At 31.3% G+C, this 19642-nt stretch overlaps 1 protein-coding gene across 4 annotated transcripts; it reads right to left on the bottom strand.

Annotated features, from left to right (window-relative positions):
* Positions 1 to 205: 205 nt before the first annotated feature.
* Positions 206 to 17424, bottom strand: LOC111712332 (structural maintenance of chromosomes protein 4). Of its 4 annotated transcripts, none has more exons than XM_023486908.1 (17): positions 17317 to 17424; positions 16604 to 16665; positions 16014 to 16037; positions 15514 to 15559; positions 13567 to 13636; positions 12608 to 12674; positions 11763 to 11854; positions 11231 to 11323; positions 9472 to 9523; positions 8473 to 8566; positions 6293 to 6460; positions 5486 to 5617; positions 5119 to 5212; positions 4053 to 4211; positions 2972 to 3069; positions 1859 to 2003; positions 206 to 1180 (listed from the first exon to the last, which is right to left on the bottom strand). In XM_023486908.1, exons 1-17 carry the CDS (start codon positions 17401 to 17403, stop codon positions 1098 to 1100), a joined length of 1566 nt encoding a protein of 521 aa, XP_023342676.1. In that variant the 5' UTR covers positions 17404 to 17424; the 3' UTR covers positions 206 to 1097. The 4 variants fall into 4 exon arrangements, with proteins under 4 accessions (XP_023342676.1, XP_023342678.1, XP_023342677.1 ...); XM_023486910.1 differs by having other exon boundaries at positions 11231 to 11317; positions 16014 to 16034; positions 16601 to 16665; XM_023486909.1 differs by having other exon boundaries at positions 5119 to 5220; positions 5494 to 5617; positions 16014 to 16034; positions 16601 to 16665.
* Positions 17425 to 19642: the final 2218 nt, after the last annotated feature.

A 19642-nucleotide genomic window follows, 5' to 3' on the forward strand; every position in this document is an offset into this window, starting at 1 on the left:
CCTTTTCCTTTCTTTTTCTTCTTCCCCTTTTCCTTTCTTCTTCCCCTTTTCCTTTCTTCTTCCCCTTTTCCTTTCTTCTTCCCCTTTTCCTTTCTTCTTCCCCTTTTCCTTTCATTTTTCTCCCTTTATTCACCCTTTTTCTTTCCCATTTTCTTTTATCTTTTTCTTCCCCTTTCCCTTCCCTTTTTCCTTCCCCTCCCCTCCTCTGGGTCTCCAGGGGGAGGGGGGGATGATATTATTTTTGCTAAAATAATTTTTTGATCATTTATCAATTATCAGAAATCTAAAATGATTTACAGTTTGAGTCTAAATTCCCATTGTGACACCCTTCTTAGAAATAAGACTTTAGTACCTAAGAATAAAGAATAGAAATAAGAATTACCTCTCTTGGCCTATTTTTGTATTTTGTACCTGAGAATGCTCAGATTTAAAACAACTATGTATCTCTACAATAAAATTAATACTCTCAAACTCTGATTTTTGAATCCTTATTTCTTTGCGACCTAGTGCCATATTATATGCAAAGATATTAAAGTTTGAAGCAAGTGTTCTTGTTAAAAAATCAACTCCATAGTAATTTTTGATACAGTTTGTTTATATAATATATATTTGTTTGTTAAATAATCATGTATACTATACACTGCAATACAGCTTGTATAATGCATATTGCAAATATTTGTTAAATTAATCTTTTATTCTGTGAATACTGATGAATGAGGTCTTGTAAAAATATACCAATGGACATTGAAGAAACAATTTTCATTACATTAAAATAGTTGAAATATAAATAAACAATTAATTTATCAGTTTTTATTGTTAAATTTAGATAATAAGAACTTTAGTTTTATTAGTTGTATAAGTGCATTTATTAGTAAAACATCCAGTACCAGTGTAATCTGAGATTAAGTATTATTAACTAGAACTACTGCTCTAATTCTTTTTGATGAAAGAAGATGAATGATTATTGTTCTTGAATATTCTTGAATACTTCATGAATCAACATGGCCATAATAAAAAACAATGCCCAAGCTTGAGGCACTAGTCTTAAAAAGTTTTAGGAACATTTTGTAAATTTAATTTTTTTTTGTAAAAAAAGTTTATGTTGAAGGGTTTGCAGAATTGTGAATATCTGCAATGAGCTGTGAGGCCATTCTCTGCTTTTCTCCCAGTTCTCCACTCTCTGAAAAAAAATATGTAATTTATGTAAATCAATATTTAGTTTTCCATTTTGTTATGATGCGGATCCGGATCCAGGACGGGAATACTTCTACAAGATTTACTGATTATTTAACAAATGAAAAAATTTCAAATATTTTAAATCTTTTTGTCTTTTGCTTAAACTTGATGAATTAATTAGAAATTAGAAAGATTTTAGTTATTTCTTATTGGTAATATATGTAAGATTTGCGTTTTGAGATCAAAAGCTTTTTTTTAATAGGTTTGGTTATAATTTTGTCCCTTGGATCCGGATCCGTGAATCTGCATATTTTTCCGGATCCAGGAAGCCAAAATGTTTCGTTTTTTACAATCATATGTTAATCAAACCCTACTGCACAAATATTCGATCAGAAGTTTTTAAAAAATTTTCTGTCAGAAACCTTAACATCTGATTTTTTGGAGAAAAAAATCTAAAAATGTACTTTCTTTGAAGTGTACTTTGTACAGGGTTACCCACAAAGGATGAGACTTTAGAGACGTGTGTACGGATTTTGTTTAGCCCGTTCTAAAATTTGCTTATTTCTGTGGTAAACCATCAAAATATACAACTGCAAAAACCGAAAATCAAGATCTTTAGAGTTTTGAGTCGTCTTTACAGTCTCTGTTTTGTTGGTAACCCTGTAGATATTGTTAAACTCACCTAAATGTTTGATCTCTCTATCTAGTATTCTAGCCGAGGTTTGAATCTCCTGGTGTGTTGGTGAGGAGGGGGAGAAGGACGGGTTTAGCTTTTGTCTCATCTCCTCTCTCTCCTCGGATAGGTAGGCTTGAATCTGGTCCAGGGCCTTCACGTGGATTCTTACTAAATTATTTTGAGAAAATTTGACATGTTTGTCAGTCTGTTTCAAAGAAACGTCACGACGTTCAAATAGGTTCAAAGGAATTGAGTCTTCGCCACAAACTCAAATTTTCTAATCCCTGCATCTTTGAAGCCGGATGCCCTAAACTTTTGACATTTTAAACTTAGATTATTTGACCTGACAGATTTCATAGTTTGAATAATCTAAGGTCTACATTATTGGGTTGCAAAGATATAGGGATCAGAAAATCGGAGTTTGTGGCAAAGATTCAATTTCTTTATTTGTGGCAACTCAAAAGGCCCCAGGAGATATTAAAAGTAAACAATTTTGCCCAAGAAAAAAGTTTGTTTTCTTCATTCTAGAAATCTTTTAAAAGGCAGTACACACTACACAACCGGGCATATGATTAGTATTTATGAACGTAATTTTTAGCATTACCCACGAATAAAACTAACATTAACCCTATTACGATGGGAGAGGGTTTACCAATCCGCCCCCCCCCCTGTGTTGTTTTTTCTTCCACACCTAAAGAACGGTTTGAAATAGAGTGCTCAAACTTCTTTCCTTTTTTCAATTCTTAAATTTTAAAGTTAGAGGTCAAATTTTGTGTTACGAGATGGACGTTAAAGAGTTAGACTATGGACATGTATCACACTTCTCTATCTGAACGCATAGGAAAAAATCATAATTTACTGAGATCAACAAAATTTACTCTTATAGACAATTCTGTACTGCCAGATTTTTGCTAAAACAACTTGTAAATATATTACAAGCTTTTATTAAAAATCTGTCCGCAATCATACACGATTTTTGCATGTATATGTACATCCGGAGTTTGTTCTGTTTTAGGAGTTTGTCATGACGACATCTTGCTCCAGTAATGCACTCAACCTTTTAAGACTGATTTAACTTAAATATATAATTCTTAAATCTTGGTTTGTAAGATTCCATTCCTGTATTTTAGATTTGAAGATCTGATTCTCCTCCGTCTTATTGAACTCAAGTTCTTTTATCTTCATTTTTAAACTTATCTTCTCTGCCAGGAGTTCTTCTACTCAATCAGATACAAATAATATTTCAGACTGTAAGAGATTTTATGTGAGCTACCATATGTCCGATGCGCAACGGTACCCTAATATAACCTTTATTCGAATTCGCAATAAGGGGTTTTCATTCTTGATATTTGTTTCTTGATAAGTGATGAAATCTGGCATTTCCTATGGATTGGCTTTGTGCATAAATACGCAAAAACCTTTGACAGAGAAGCCTCAGTTTAAAGTATTAAATTTTTATATAGAATAGCTAGGATATTTCAATCATTTTTCATCAGACAAAGTTTTTTTAAGTACCGTTGTGAATTTGATCTTTAAATGGAGGGTCACTTGAAATTACGAAATAATGGTCTCCAATCTCAATTATTAGCATGGCTAAACTATGCTATTTTGTCGTTGATCAGTTATATATCTGATTTACAATTAGATTTGTAAAAGGTCATGTTGGGATTACAGTTTTTTACCATGTCTTAGTTTTAGAAAAAATCATCAACTGTAGGTGTCCCATGAAAAATGGCAGTGATAAATAGTTATGAATGTCGTCTTCCCTATTCTGTATGAGATATTTTCTATTTGCTGTTTATTTCGTGAAACAAATCTTTTGTTTAAATATATTTACTTTGAAATCAATTTTAATACAACATGACTCCAAAATAATATTATTAATATTAATATTATTGTCTTTGGTATCAAACAACTTAACAAATTATGTTAGAAGACATTCTAATCTATTTACCAACTGTCATGTTTCGTGGGACCCGGACACCCTGTACCAGCATTAAATTTTAATTGTTTTGTTTATCAAAATAATAAAATGCAGACCTTTTATATTTTGAAAATAAAAGAAATCTTCAAAATTTATTGAATTTTCATGAAATGCAAACCATTTTAGCAAAACAATTAAAATTCGAACTCCATTGATAGATTTCCGTTAAATTATAAAATTTCCTGTTTTCATAAAACAAAAATATTTCCATCTTTCCTAATTTCTTCTTAAGATCGTCCTCCTCGTTGGTTCTGTTTGATGGTTGAGGTTGGGTTGGTTTCTGCATCTCCAGGTCCTTGAGGAGTAGAGCATGTTTCTCTTGAACCCCGGAGTTAAGTTTATCAATCATCTCTCTAATGTTCGCCAGTTCACTCTCTACAACAATCCATGTTTTTTTTTTCTTGAAGTTTAAAATTTTAGTTCAATTTAGGCGCAAAAGCTTTTTCTACTGCTGTAGAACATAGCTAAATATTTACAAAGCGAAAAGCTATTTTCTACTGCTGTAGAAATCTTGTATTTTTTTGGGCGGAAAGCCTACCACAATGCTGTGGTATATAAAAGTATAGATGCGAAAAGCTCTGCCACACTGTTGTGAAGTTTTAAATCAGCAACGAAAATACATTGGTTAAGTTTTGTATTGATACAACAAAAAGTGTTTTGAAAAAAAAATCAATTTTTGAATCGTCGTTAAATATTTTTTATTCAACATAAAATTTATAATTGTTTGTTTGATAAAAACAAAAACAAATTTCAGTTTCTTGCAACCTCAATTATTTATCCAAAAGTTGGAAAGCTAATATTTCTTTTTTCCAAGAACTGCTACTAATGTTTGTAAGTTTTTGATAAGGCGGATTCTAACATTTTTTTTAACTTGGAAACTAATTAATATTTACAAGGAAATGACTTTCCATCTGAAAAAAGTTGATTTTAAAATTGCTATGCGAGACTTCTACACGTGTTTTAGTATTTTTTAAAATTGCATAAATCATTTTAAATTGCACAAAGTGCGCCCAAAGGCGCACATAGCTAGTAAAATGCAGCTTCTGGGTTTCAAGAGCGCTTTATGTCTGCATTAAAGTAAACTAAAGTGCCTGACGTTGCCCGTGAAATTTTCAAAACACCATGAGAAAAAATATTGGAATTTTGAAGAAAAAAAAAAAATTTTGAGTAAACATTTTTGTAATTTTACCTGACCTTTCAGGGGTTATTTGTGAGTTGTCAAAACAAAGTTAGAAAATCAAAATTCGTATAATTGTATTTTTGAGCTTGTGACATGGATTGCCTAGGAGATCTGAGAACTGATTAGGATTGTAATCTCGTCCCTCCTTAATGTTCTCCAGGTTCTCAAACCAGGATCCCATCTTATCCTCAACATTCTTTAAAGGGACTGTCAACGTATTTTCAAATGACCCTAAACCTTTAAAAAAGGAACCTGTCCGATTCACAATCGTACCTTTTACCCTTTATCGGACTTACATAAAGGGAGATATTGCCGATAATTTTTTTAAAAATTTGTTTCGTTGTCTCTCAAACATGCAATTGAAAATAAAAATAACTTAGCATTTTGTAGGTTAGGTTAAGATATATCGAGTACCATTGTGAATCATCGATTCTGTTTAAATGAAGACTTGAAATTTGGTCGACTGTTCCTTTAATGCAATCCTCTCTACCAACTCCAGCTGTATCTTCTCCAGGTCCTCCTTCAGGTTCACGTTCTCCTTCTTCTTCCTCTCCACCTCCAGCTTTATGTCCTCCAGCTTAGTCACACTTCCAGCATAATCCTGCCCAAAACATATTTTTAAAAAAAAATATTTTAAAATGTATTTGCTTTTTCGACACTAAACTTTGACCCTGAAATATAAACAAATTTCCTACTTTAACGATTTTTTGTGGAGTAATTTTTGAGACCAGACAACTTTCATCAATTATTAAAATATTTGAGTACTCAAACTTCTTGTTTAAATACTTAAATTTTGGTCATGATTTGCATTACGAATCCTACAGGATGAGCTCTCAGAGACGACTATACGGAATGTGTTTAATCCTTTATCTTGCATTCATGATCCTCTAAAGACTTAAAACAACATGTTTTCCGTTAGGTGTATCTGCCGCGTGTAATCATTGTATACAAAACAAATGAAAAAAAATATGAAATATTAAATATATACGAATGCGTCGAAAAATAATCGACGACTATAGGCTGTAATTTCTGAATGATTTGTTTGGAATTAAAATGATTTTTTACTCTCCGAGTCGTATATTGCAATTTTCTGAATTTGTATGGACGCCCGTTCTTCAGTATAAGTCGTTTTTAATAATTTTCTCATACACGCAACAGATAGAAGTAAGATAAGTAGCGATCGAAAGCGATTATTTTTCGCCGTAAGCCTATACCCCTTTCATTTTTGTGAACACTCCCTTTAAGAAATAGAATTAAAAAATAATAAATCATTTACCTGATTCTTTTCAAGTATCTTTTGGTGTAGCTCCTTCTCCTTATTGCCCCGGAGCATCATCTTGTTCTTGTTCATCTCTATCTTCTCTTGGAGGACTGTGTTCCCCCTCGTCTCCTCCTGGATCTGGATCTCTAGTTTAGTCACGATGTTGTTCAATTCAATAAACTCCTAAATCAAAGGGATTGATAACAAAATTTAGAAATGAGCGGCTGGTAAACATTAACGGTGTTAAAATTGAAACACAAATAGAAATAAAAGTTCAGTTTTATAAATATTTATAAAAAATATTTTACTGCAAAAAATGTCAAGAACACATTTAAAAATTCAGAAGCTGTGAACAGAAGGATATATAATTATTTCAGAGGTATTTATTTTGGAGAACCTACACAACTTTACTTAATGAACGTTTCCTCATTGCACGTTTTTCACTGAACGGTTTATTACTGAACGTTTCAAACACAAAACCTTTCCTGCCACCAAACGTTTCCTGCCACTAAACGTTTCCTGCTACAAAACGTCTCTTTACAAAACCTTTCATTACAAATTAGGAAACGTGTTGTTTAGGAAACGTTTTGTGAGGAAACATTCAGAAAGAAAATGTTTTGTAAGGACCCGGTGGCGAAAAATTTTTGTGTATGAAACATTTTGTAAAAAACCTTTGGTAAGAAAACGTTCTGTAAGGAAATGTTTTGTACGTGCTTCTTTCCCGTCTGAAAATATTTTCCCCCATTGTGTTAGGAAGTATTGTGTTAGGAAGTATTGTGTTAGAAAGTATTGTGTTAGGAAGTATTTTGTTAGGAAGTATTGTGTTAGAAAGTATTGTGTTAGGAAGTATTGTGTTAGGAAGTATTGTGTTAGGAAGTATCGTGATTTTAAGATTTTAGAGGTTTTGGTCCTACACTGTCTCGTAGAGATGATTTGACCTTAAAGTTTAACCTTAGTATGACATATTTATTTTCTTAGTTTTTGTTAAAAATAGATTAGAAAAAATATTGAATAAACAAACTACTGAATACTAAGGGAATATCAAGCTTATCTCTCATACAGGAAAATCATAGTAAATCTTGAAAACAATGAATTAAGATTTGAAAAACTTCAGTTGAAAATCTTTCAAAATAATCTGTGTAATTAAAAATCCATTAAGTTAAAGAAACTGTAAGCATAACTTCAAGTGACCCTCCATGTAAAGATGGCAAAGCCATAATCACAAAGGTCTCTGTTTTATTGCATATGTACCCTACAGTTCCACAAAACTTGACAGTAAAAAAGACGACTTGAAGGCCGTCTCACATCTTTGAAATTATTTGCGGCATCTGTTTTTCAACCTATTTTTACATGTATGACTTACTCTCTTTCTCCTGACATTTCCTAAATGTGGTCTGCCTTTTTTTGAGCTGTCAATAATTCCGGCGTGATGCACAAATAAGGCAGACTGTACATTTTGTATAAGCCAAAACTAGATTTTTATGTGATTATTAATTTTAAAACTAGGCTTACGAGTAAATGCCACAAATTATTCAAAGATTACAAACGACATTAAAGTCATGTTGTTACTGTCATGTTTCATGGGACACCCTGTTTAACACTTTTCACATTTATCTTAATACTTTATACTGTGCAAATTGATATAGTTGCACATTGGTCGGCCCGGAACCACAGTTAAATATCTTGGACATCTCATCGTCTCCTTCTATCCTTCTACTGTGTTACCTACCTTGGACATATTCTGCATCTCCAGGTTAAGGTTAAATGTTATCTCCTCATCTCCTTACCATGGACATATTCTGCATCTCCAGGTTAGGGTTGAATGTTATCTCCTCATCTCCTTACCTTGGACATATTCTGCATCTCCAGGTTAAGGTTAAATGTTATCTCCTCATCTCCTTACCATGGACATATTCTGCATCTCAAGGTTAAGGTTGAACGTTATCTCCTCATCTCCTTACCTTAGACATATTCTGCATCTCCAGGTTTAGGTTGAGTGTTATCTCCTCATCTCCTAACCATGGACATATTCTGCATCTCAAGGTTTAGGTTGAATGTTATCTCCTCATCTCCTTACCTTGGACATATTCTGCATCTCAAGGTTAAGGTTGAATGTTATCTCCTCATCTCCTTACCTTGGACATATTCTGCACCTCAAGGTTAAGGTTGAATGTTATCTCCTCTCATCTCCTTACCTTGGACATATTCTGCATTTCTAGGTTTAGGTTGAATGCTATCTCCTCATCTCCTTCCATCCTTCTGTTCTCTTGGATAACAGTTTTAAGCCTCCTGGACTCAGAAACCAATGTTTTAAAAATTTTAAATTGTGTAAGTCGATTTGACGTCTCAACTTTTATCGGTAGGAATGGGGAAAGCTTGGTTCCCAAATTCCCAAGCTTTTATGAAATATTTTTTAAAATCTTTAATTTAATTTAATTTTTTTAATAATTAGGGCCCCCGGATTAATGTACAATATGTTTTATTATTGTAATCTATCGGTTGTCTGTTGTATAGTGTATTGCCAATTATTATCAATTATAATCACCTACCTAAAAATAAAACATTTATCTCTATTCTTTATATATATATTCATGTATTAAGTTTTTTATTAAAAATGTTACACAAGACTTGGAAGTATGAGTGTTTGTTTAGCCTAGTCATTTTATCTTTCAGCATTGTTTAATATTTACTTTCAATTCAGATTCAAGGAGAAAATAATATTTCTCAAGGACATAAACATAAGATTTAGGGATTCTAAATAAATACTAAAATTGCAATTTTTATTAAAAAATATGTTATTATTTGAAAATTCATTGTCGCAATATAGAAGCAGGGGGGGGGTTNGGTAGTGCAAAGCATTGCTTCCTGTTTCGGTATAAAGTATTGGTTCCTGTTTCAATACAAAGTACGTATTGGTTCCTGTCTAAATACAAAGTATTGGTGCCTGTTTCAGTACAAAGTATCGGTTCCTGTTTCAGTACAAAGTATTGGTTCCTGTTTCAGTACAAAGTATTGGTTCCTGTTTCAGTACAAAGTATTGGTTCCTGTTTCAGTACAAAGTATTGGTTCATGTTTCAGTACAAAGTATTGGTTCCTGTTTCAGTACAAAGGATTGGTTCCTGTTTCAGTACAAAGTATTGGTTCCTATTTCAGTACAAAGTATTGGTTCCTGTTTCAGTACAAAGTATTGGTTCCTGTTTAAATCTGGAAGACTTGTAATTTTCTCTCCGACAGCTTCTGTATCATCTAAACCAAAATGAAACGAAAGGTGAAATAAATAGGGTTTATTATCACATTTAGCTGTGACATATTGGGTTACCCACCAATAACGAGACTTCAAGGAGGATTGTACCGAATCTTTATTGTCTGTTTTCTCAAATTTATAATTAACTGCAACTATAAACATAGTTCTTATTTAGCCCCCCCCCCCCCCCAAAAAAAGGGCTTTTCATACTTTAATAACAATAGAGGACTTTTTATTTAACCTTTACGTACACCCGGTGTGCATTTGCATATCTGAGATGGGCCAACCTTTATGGTCCTAGGTTGGACTGTACCTCTAATTTACAATTACTAAAGCGGCAGCCCTGTTTAATTATAATTGTAATGTCTTTGCAGTCTTATCCTTTGTGGGTAACCCTGTACTTAAACTGCTAAAGAAAAGAAACAACGCCAACGCTTGTCACGACCGATAAAATCATAATCTAACACCAATCGCGGGTAAACGGCGGGAGTAACTAGGACTAAAATTTGAACATAGGCAACGCCATGGGTTCTCCAGTTAATGGTTTCATCTAGAGGTCATAATACGTCACAGTAAAATATGTACAGTGTACATATTTTATGTACACATACCCTTCATCCTCACTTGTATATATGGGGATGGGCAAATAGCCAGATTAGTTTTAAAAACTTTTAATGTTTTAAACTTTTAAAAGGTTTTACGACAATATGAGAAGGTTTCAATATTTTAAAACTGTTTTTGAAGAAGTTAGCATTTATCAAACAGAAGCAAATAAAAGACAAAAACGATAGTTTTGGTCCGTGTTTACCCCATTATTTTCACCTAGGATGACAAATTTGCATGTTCTGTAAAAGAACAATTCTACAGAATATAATTTTTTAATCGTTGAATGTAAAACCTTTTAAAAGTCTTAAGATATTGAAAGTTTCGGTATTTCGAATCTAGCTATAGCTTATCGCTACAACTGTATGCACTATGGATTAAGAATGTAAAATCTATTTGTATCGCAGTATGAAAGAAGCTTGCCCATTCATTGCAAACTTTTTGCCTTGATTGGGAAACAAGAGAAAATAATTAAAAAGAAATAATTATGTTAAAAAAATGTTCAAGAACCAGTAAAACTTTTGCAAAAGATTAATCATCAAAACAGAAAATTTTAATAAAAATAAATTCATTCAGAACTTTTTGGAAAGGAACAAATAAAACGCTTAATTTGAAAAATATTAGACGAAATGCATAATTTATAATTTATCAGAAATGTTCATTTATTATTCTAAACAAACTAAATATCATTTTAAATAAAATTATGTTTTTCAAAGTTCTAGATAAACAGAAAATACGACTTGTTATGAGAAAAAAACGAAAATATTATCAAGTAATAGAAATACTATTTGGTTTCTACCAAAAACAACAATATTAAACTATTAGAAAACTACTTTATCTGATAATCACAATAAAAAACTAAGTTTTTATGTTTTTCACTAATTTAGATTAAGAAAATTAACAACTGTTAACAATCAGTTAAAGGAGCTGATTATTCACCTCAAACTCTAGATCATTGCAACCTGTGGTGTAAACCATTAATTTTCTCCATGATATAGCAGAATTTTTTGACGTGATTAGTTTGCAAAGATATAGGGTTAATGATAAGTGATCATTTTCACTTATATTTTCATTTTCATATTTTTCAGTCTGTGTTCAGAATTTACCTAAATCTGAATCAGAAGAGTCTGAAGTAGAATCCTTCATAAGCTCTAGACCATCTTCCTCGTCAATATTAATAGTTTGATCTGCTCCTAGAGCTAGAGAGGGTCACTTTTTTAATTTTCGACTTTTTTATTTTGTTCATTGAACGATCGTTGTTTTCTTTTGTTCGGAAAAATCGTTGACTCGGATTTAACAATGTTGTTCCAAAAAATCACTAAAAAACAATAGTTTTTTCTAAATCTTTTGGAAAAATCGTTTTTTCAGTGAAAAACAATCGTTTTTTTAATTTTATTCCAAAAAATCCTTCGTTCAGCAAAAAAAAAACTACCGTTTTTTCAAGTTCGGTCGAACGACTTTAAATCGTTCGTTGTTTTGGTTAATTTAAAAAAACGTAAATTTCTTATTTCTCTTGCCGATCCAATTTTGTTCGGCTATTGTGCGTTTTTTTGTGCTATTGTGCGACACCCTTTTCCACGAAAAATTTCGTTCGTTTTCAAAAATTGTGTTCGTTCAATAATCGATGCCCATCTCTACCTAGAGCATCCTTTCCATCCTCTGCTGCTATATTATCCTCGATTAAACAAACCTCGCTAAAGTTTCCTGTCGTGGTTTCTTGGTTGGCAGGACTATCATGATAATATAGATAAAATCAAATTATTAAATAAAATCTTTGTTTTAAAAAAAATCTTTGCTTCTCTTATTTGAAAATGCAGTATGTTAATAAAGGAATTGAGTCTTTGAAACAAACTCTGATTTTATAAACCCTGTAGTTAGAAATATCGAAGGTTAACATCATTGGGTTCCAAAGATATAGGGATTAGAAAGAACGAGTTTGTGACAAAGACTCAATTCCTTTACAATTTACAAAAATGTTTAAAAATAGCCATTCCGCAATTTCACCATTTATATCTAATTTTTCTAAACTGTTATCTTTGTTAGAAAAAAATCTTTGCTTCTCGTATTTGAAAATTCATGCAGTACTAATAAATTTACAATTTATGAAAATATCTTAAATATTGTCACTCTACAATTTGACCTTTTAAATCAAATTATTCTCCACTCTTATCCCTTTATATTCATTTAACATCCTTGCCTCTTATTTTAAAATACAGAACTAACACATTTTTTTTATTTTTAATAGATTTCAAGTATACCCTTCACTACTTAAATTGACAACAGTATCCTAAAGTGTTCTTGGGAAATTGTCACTTGGGAAGTCCCCCTTGAAATACGCTTGCAGTCCCTTTAAAATGACCAATTTAAAACCCGATAAAAGGTCTAATAAAAACATTTTTAGTGAATTGTTAATTGTACAATGTATGTATGTACAGTTCGAAATTACGTGTCAATTATCCGGATGATAATTTTATTTTATATCCCTGAGTTTCCAGCTGAGAATATTTCCATTTTCTAAATCCATTTCAGCAAACCTCACTCGTCTCCCTCCTAGTTAAAGAGAACAGAGTGGAATTCAGTCAAAAAAGTGTAAAACCGTCATTCTGTTGTACTAATTCCATACTGCAGGTGTTTTTCACACATTGGTACAATATAACCTTTTGGGCCCTGGAACATCTTTTTATAGAAAAGTAGAAAGAAAGAAAAAACTCTTGAAATTTTTTTCATTTTCTCTAAGTCTATCTCTGACAACCTGTCATGTATTCCCGAGTTAATTTCAGCATAAACTTTATGAACTTTATGAAAAGAAGAAATTGTATCGGATTTGTCCAGGGATCATAAACCTCCAGGCTCAAAGGGACTGAACAAATTCATACCGAGGGATAGTTTTATTTCCCTTCTATTCTAATCTCTGTTCTGTCCAATTCTATTCTAATCTCTGTTCTGTGCAATTCTATTCTAATCTCTGTTCTGTGCAATTCTATTCTAATCTCTGTTCTGTCCAATTCTATTCTAATCTCTGTTCTGTCCAATTCTATTCTAATCTCTGTTCTGTCCAATTCTATTCTAATCTCTGTTCTGTCCAATTCTATTCTAATCTCTGTTCTGTCCAATTCTATTCTAATCTCTGTTCTGTCCAATTCTATGTAAATGAATCGGAAAAATTATTGAAAATCAGGGTTTGTTTGCTGAGAGTTTTCTTTATCACAAATCATTCTTTGATGAAAAGCTTTCTCCATTTTGTAAATGCAGAATTTCTGTAAAAATTTAAATATAGACTGATCCTAATCCTCCTGAATTTAAAGTTTTTTTTTAGATTTTTGAGAACGTGGGCTGAAGGAGCTGAAGAAAATACAGAGAACCTTTTCAACCTTTCATTTATAGTTAAAAAGTAACCCAACACTATTTTTGGGAAACATGTGATTTTGTTACAAATTCTTACCTAAGCTTTCCTCACCGATAGAGTTGAATCCAAAGACCTCGACGTCCAAACTTTTAGACATTAGTTTCTCCTGCAGAATCAAACAATGTTTGATTTTAAAGGGACTGTTATTGGAAATCTTTAATGATCTTCCATTTGAAGAGGTCAGGGGTGTCCGATTCGCAAGGATACCCTTTATAACTTTATCCGATTTAAAATGTGCTAGATTTCTAACTTGAAATGTGTTTATTCTAACAACTAGTTTTTTAGCTTGAAAAGTGTTTATTCTAACAGCTAGTTTTCTAGCTTGAAAAGTGATTATTCTAACAACTAGTTTTCTAGCTTGAAAAGTGTTTATTCTAACAACTAGTTTTCTACCTTGAAATGTGTTTATTCTAACAACTAGTTTTCTACCTTGAAATGTGTTTATTCTAACAGCTAGATTTCTAACTTGAAAAGTGTTTATTCTAACAGCTAGTTTTCTAGCTTGAAAAGTGATTATTCTAACAACTAGTTTTCTACCTTGAAATGTGTTTATTCTAACAGCTAGATTTCTAACTTGAAAAGTGTTTATTCTAACAGCTAGATTTCTACCTTGAAAAGTGTTTATTCTAACAACTAGATTTCTACCTTGAAATGTGTTTATTCTAACAACTAGTTTTCTAGCTTGAAAAGTGTTTATTCTAACAGCTAGATTTTTAACTTGAAAAGTGTTTATTCTAACAGCGAGATTTTTAACTTGAAAAGTGTTTATTCTAACAGCTAGATTTCTAACTTGAAATGTGTTTATTCTAACAGCTAGATTTCTAAAAGCGACTATTCTAACAGCTAGTTTTCTAACTTGAAAAGTGTTTATTCAAACAGCTAGTTTTCTAACTTGAAAAGTGTTTATTCTAACAGCTAGATTTCTAACTTGAAAAGTGTTTATTCTAACAACTAGTTTTCTAGCTTGAAAAGTATTTATTCTAACAGCTAGATTTCTAACTTGAAAAGTGTTTATTCTAACAACTAGTTTTCTAGCTTGAAAAGTGTTTATTCTAACAGCTAGATTTCTAACTTGAAATGTGTTTATTCTAACAGCTAGATTTTTAACTTGAAAAGCGACTATTCTAACAGCTAGTTTTCTAACTTGAAAAGTGTTTATTCAAACAGCTAGTTTTCTAACTTGAAAAGTGTTTATTCTAACAGCTAGATTTCTAACTTGAAAAGTGTTTATTCTAACAACTAGTTTTCTAGCTTGAAAAGTGTTTATTCTAACAACTAGTTTTCTAGCTTGAAAAGTATTTATTCTAACAGCTAGATTTCTAACTTGAAAAGTGTTTATTCTAACAACTAGTTTTCTAGCTTGAAAAGTGACTATTCTAACAGCTAGATTTCTAACTTGAAATGTGTTTATTCTAACAGCTAGATTTCTAACTTGAAAAGTGATTATTCTAACAACTAGTTTTCTACCTTGAAAAGTGTTTATTCTAACAGCTAGTTTCTTTACCAGACTTGTATAGAGCAACCGAAGTTAAAGGTATTCAATCTTCAAAATGGAAAGCAATTACACTTATCAGACAAAACTTTTCAGGGTACAACGAGCGTGAATTAGACATCCCACTCTATAAATGGAAGGTCACTTAAAATTAGTCGCTTTAATATTACAATAAGCAATTGCACTGAAACAAACTCCGATTATCTAATCCCTATATCTTTGCAAACCGATGTCGTATGGATTAAGATATTTCAAATTATGAATTCTGTGAGATCAAATAATCTTGGTTTGGAATTTCAACGGTTTACACAATCAGTTTACAAAGGTATAGGAATAGAAATTAAGAGTCTATGGCAAAGAATCAATTCCTTTATTCAACTTTGGGATTTGTCGGTTTTGGATTTTTGAGTTCGTTTGGATACAAAAATATAGAAAAAGACACCAGCCAAATATATTTTAAAAAACTATTTAATTTTCTTTGTTTCTGGTTCCTTAGGTAGGAAGAATGTGAAAGTCTCATCAAAAGTTTTCTGTAAACTAAAACAAACAAATATTGAAAATATAAACTAAACTTTCGATTTATATCAAATATCTGTAGATCCTAATATGTATCAAGTCTCGTGGAAGAAACGCAAACGTAAGTCCGTGTCGAGAACTTTTGGTTAAGATAGAGTTAAGCTTTATTTCAATATACTTTGCAGAAACTTTGACTTCAAAGCTTATAAATGTTGAATAAATGAAAAAAAAACCAATCCTCTAACTTTTCCAACGGTTCATGAGCTATTAAATTTTTTTTCAATCCACAACTTTCCACCTCTACAGATGGTGAAAAAATGTTTTTTTACACTAGTGATATTTTGACATCTTGTCGGCTGTTTAAAAAAAAGAATTAGAGTTAGTTATATTAATATTTACTTGAACAATTCTTATAAAATATTTCTAATTTTCTTTTAAAAACATCAATAAATAAAAGAGTATTATTTGCTTGTGCCTTGTGTTTATAGATCTTGTTCTGCAAAACAGTTTCATTAAGAATAATAGATTTAAATTATTTATCATATCCAATATTCAAAAAGATATTCTACAGGGTGAAAAGAAAAACGGATTTTCCAGATGTGTGTCAACTCAACCTTTGTTCACGTTCTTTTGGTAGATGGAATTAGAATGCAAAGATTTGTGAAAATCTTAGGAAAATTATCTTTAATTAACATTTTGTGTGATATAATATTTTCAATTTTAATCTTTCACCATTCTTTATCTGATTAATTTGGGACAATTCAGAGAAACTGAACAATTGACGCAAAAATTCCTATATCTGTTCAACCTGGTGTCGGAGACCTTAGAAATTTTATAGTCTAGGCATTATGATGGCCTAAGGGTGTACACCTTGCAAAGATTTAAGGATTAGTTTAATGGTGAGTGTTTAGTTACCTAACAAAGAAAGATTAAAAAGTTTAGAATTTGTTCACAGTGAATTTTAATGTCAATTTTATAACAATGCTTATCGCATTTTTAATCGATTTGCTTTTTGGTTAGATGAAAAGTACTTATGTAAATTCTTGTAAAATGAAACTGTTCCTCAAGTCTTCATGGACCCCCGGGAAAAGATGTATTTTCAAGAAAACTGTTCTATCCCTTGCAAGCTGAAAAATATGAATAATATTATTTTTCAATCTTATTCTTTTACCCCCCAGTTACAGCTTTATATATATAAAAAGCAAAATCAAGTATCCATAGGGTGTCCAAAAAAAGGCATAAAAAACAAAATTTGTTTCATATTTTATATCAGTTTTAAATCAACTGACACTTGTGTTTTTGGGATTTTCAAAATGTGGTCAGCCAATTATGTAACTTCAAAATGTGGTCAGCCAATTATATAACTTCAAAATGTGGTCAGCCAATTATGTAACTTCAAAATGTGGTCAGCCAATTATGTAACTTCAAAATCTTGTTGGAAAAAAATTATGAATTCAGATTTGAACAATCCAAATGTAAGAAAAAACACCTTTATCTTATATCGCCATCAATGTTTACATTAAAAAGTAGTCAGACTAAATTCTGTAAAAAAATCCTATTTTTTTGGGACATTCTATCATTTACCCAAACAAACTTATACAATGTAAGTCAACTTTAAGAAAAGGATGAAACTAAGAAGATATTTTTTTTAATTCACGCCTTGACTTTAGAATTCTTTTAATTTAACGCCTTGACTTTAGAATTCTTTTAAAGTAGGAAAAAGGATTTTATCTAAAATTATGCATTTTTGAAATCAATTCCCATGAGACGCCCTCGACCTTTATTTGTTTGAAGGTAATATAAAGACGATCTCCCCCATGTTGAACTAACAAATCCAACTCAGCCATTTTATAATCTGTTGTCATTCATATTCTATAATATTGTGAATAAATTGTCATTCATATTTTATATTTTGGTGAATACATTGTCATTCATATTTTATATTTTGGTGATAACGTTGTCATTCATATTTTATATTTTGGTGAATACATTGTCATTCATATTTTATATTTTGGTGAATATATTGTCACTCATTATTTATATTTTGGTGAATACATTGTCATTCATATTTTATAATATGGTGAAGCAAAAAATAAATTTACAATCCTAGCTACAACACCCAATTTTGATCTTTGAGAAGTGGGATGAATGAACTGTTGCACCCCCTTGTAAGTAGTTAGGTGTATCAGGTGTGAGTTTCACTATAGGTCTAACATAAAGATAAATTGTAGAAGGAAATAATTTAAAAAAAATCATTTTTTAAAAGTTTAGAGTCTGTGAGGGGTTGAAAAGTTTAGAGTCTGTGAGGGGTTGAAAAGTTTAGAGTCTGTGAGGGGTTGAAAAATATTTCTGAAATTAACAGAAATTGGGAGAAGGGATTTCGTCATAATTAACATAGAAACAAGAGCAGTTTGGTGTAATCCGTTTAAATATGAGCCTATAAAAGTGCCCACCGCAGATCAGCCATAGTAAATAGTTTTAAAAAAACTCAAATAAATTCACGTATTTCTTTAGAGGAAGTGTTCAAGTGTAGATTGACAGCGGTAACAAGCAACTGTTAATCTTATTGAAAGATAAAGAAGTTTCCTTGTAAAGTAGAGCTACTGCGTGTGTGGGGGGGGAGGGAAGACGCGGAAGGAAGGGAGGCTGAATCATCATGAATCCACTGAATAAAACCTATATTTTGTAAAAATTATGTTTTTTTTTTACTATTGCTAAATAATCAGTATTTATCATCTTGGAAAAATTCTAACACTTCGTCATGTCAGTGTGAAATAATGCGTAATTTTTTTTATTACCTTCCTAGAAATCACACTTACTCAGACTTAAAAACATGGCAGACTCTTGATATAGAGTAAGTTATTCATTACTTAAAATAAAACGTGAATGTTGATTAAAAATAAATTTATTTTTAATATAATTTCTTGATGTGAGATTATTTTGGTTACCAAATTGGCATAGAATAAAATTCCCTTTATTTTATGAAAACAAATTTTAATCATTAAAATACAAACGATGGCCGTATTAAAGGATCCGCGTAATTATTGTTTCTGAATTCAAATTCAAAAAAGATCAGAACTATTTTAATCAATTATTATAGATATTGACTAATTATGACTAGTAAAATGGTTTATAAAACTTAAAACATTTATTACGCAAAAAGGGAACATTTAAAGAATAAAATTCTGAAAGTAATTTTGTTTGATATTTTATAATCAATAAAAGATTCAAACGATACCATTTTTGAAATTTTTTATCAGATTAAGATATTCAAAAATTTGACATTTCGACAAATATTCCGAAACCCAAAAAAAAAAACCAAAAAAAGTATTGCTTAAATCAAAGATTAAAACGAAATAAACAAAGTTCAATTCAGGAATGAATTTTCCAATATTTTCCAATAGCCTCCTACTGCGAATGGAATGTTTTTTTTGTAAATATCTTATAAACCACTTTATGCGTCAATATAAGAATCAAATCATGACAATTCAATTAACAACATTAATCTTAAGAAAAAGTCTTGTACCACTATGTTGAAAAGAATGAAAACATTTTTAATACATTTTAAAACCAAGAATTATAAGGAAGCTGTTCGGTACAGCGGAGGCTTTTCCTGCATGGTGGAGGCCCGGTCTGCCTAGTAAGTATGGGAGGCTCGTGTCTGCATGGCGGAGGCTCATGGCGTCCGGGGATTCCCTCCCTTTTGTGGACGAACAAAAACTCAAAAAGACAGCTGGAGAAATCAAATTCTCTTCATCAAACATTTATTAAAGTAAAGGAAGAGAAATTATTAATATTAAATTATTAAAATCAAAATTATTAATATCAAATATAGAGCTCTCAGAGCAGAGAATTCCACAAGTTTTTTTGCAAATTAATCGTTGTTTTCGCTTCATATAGTTTCGCGAAATGCAAACGAAAATTTTCGCGAATCGCGTTTCGTTCGCTTGACACCCTATATCCAGGGGTCAATATAATTCCCTTTTCAATCCCATTTGGGATTGACAAATTTGAAAGAAATGGGGGCAAATTATTTAATTGGGGGCAAATTTATTGGGGGCATTTTTTTTTCAAAATTGGGGGCAAAAAATTATTTTGGGATCG

This window comes from Eurytemora carolleeae, unplaced genomic scaffold (genome assembly GCF_000591075.1).
Source record: "Eurytemora carolleeae unplaced genomic scaffold, Eaff_2.0 scaffold1259, whole genome shotgun sequence".
Classification (NCBI taxonomy): Eukaryota; Metazoa; Arthropoda; class Copepoda; order Calanoida; family Temoridae; genus Eurytemora; species Eurytemora carolleeae.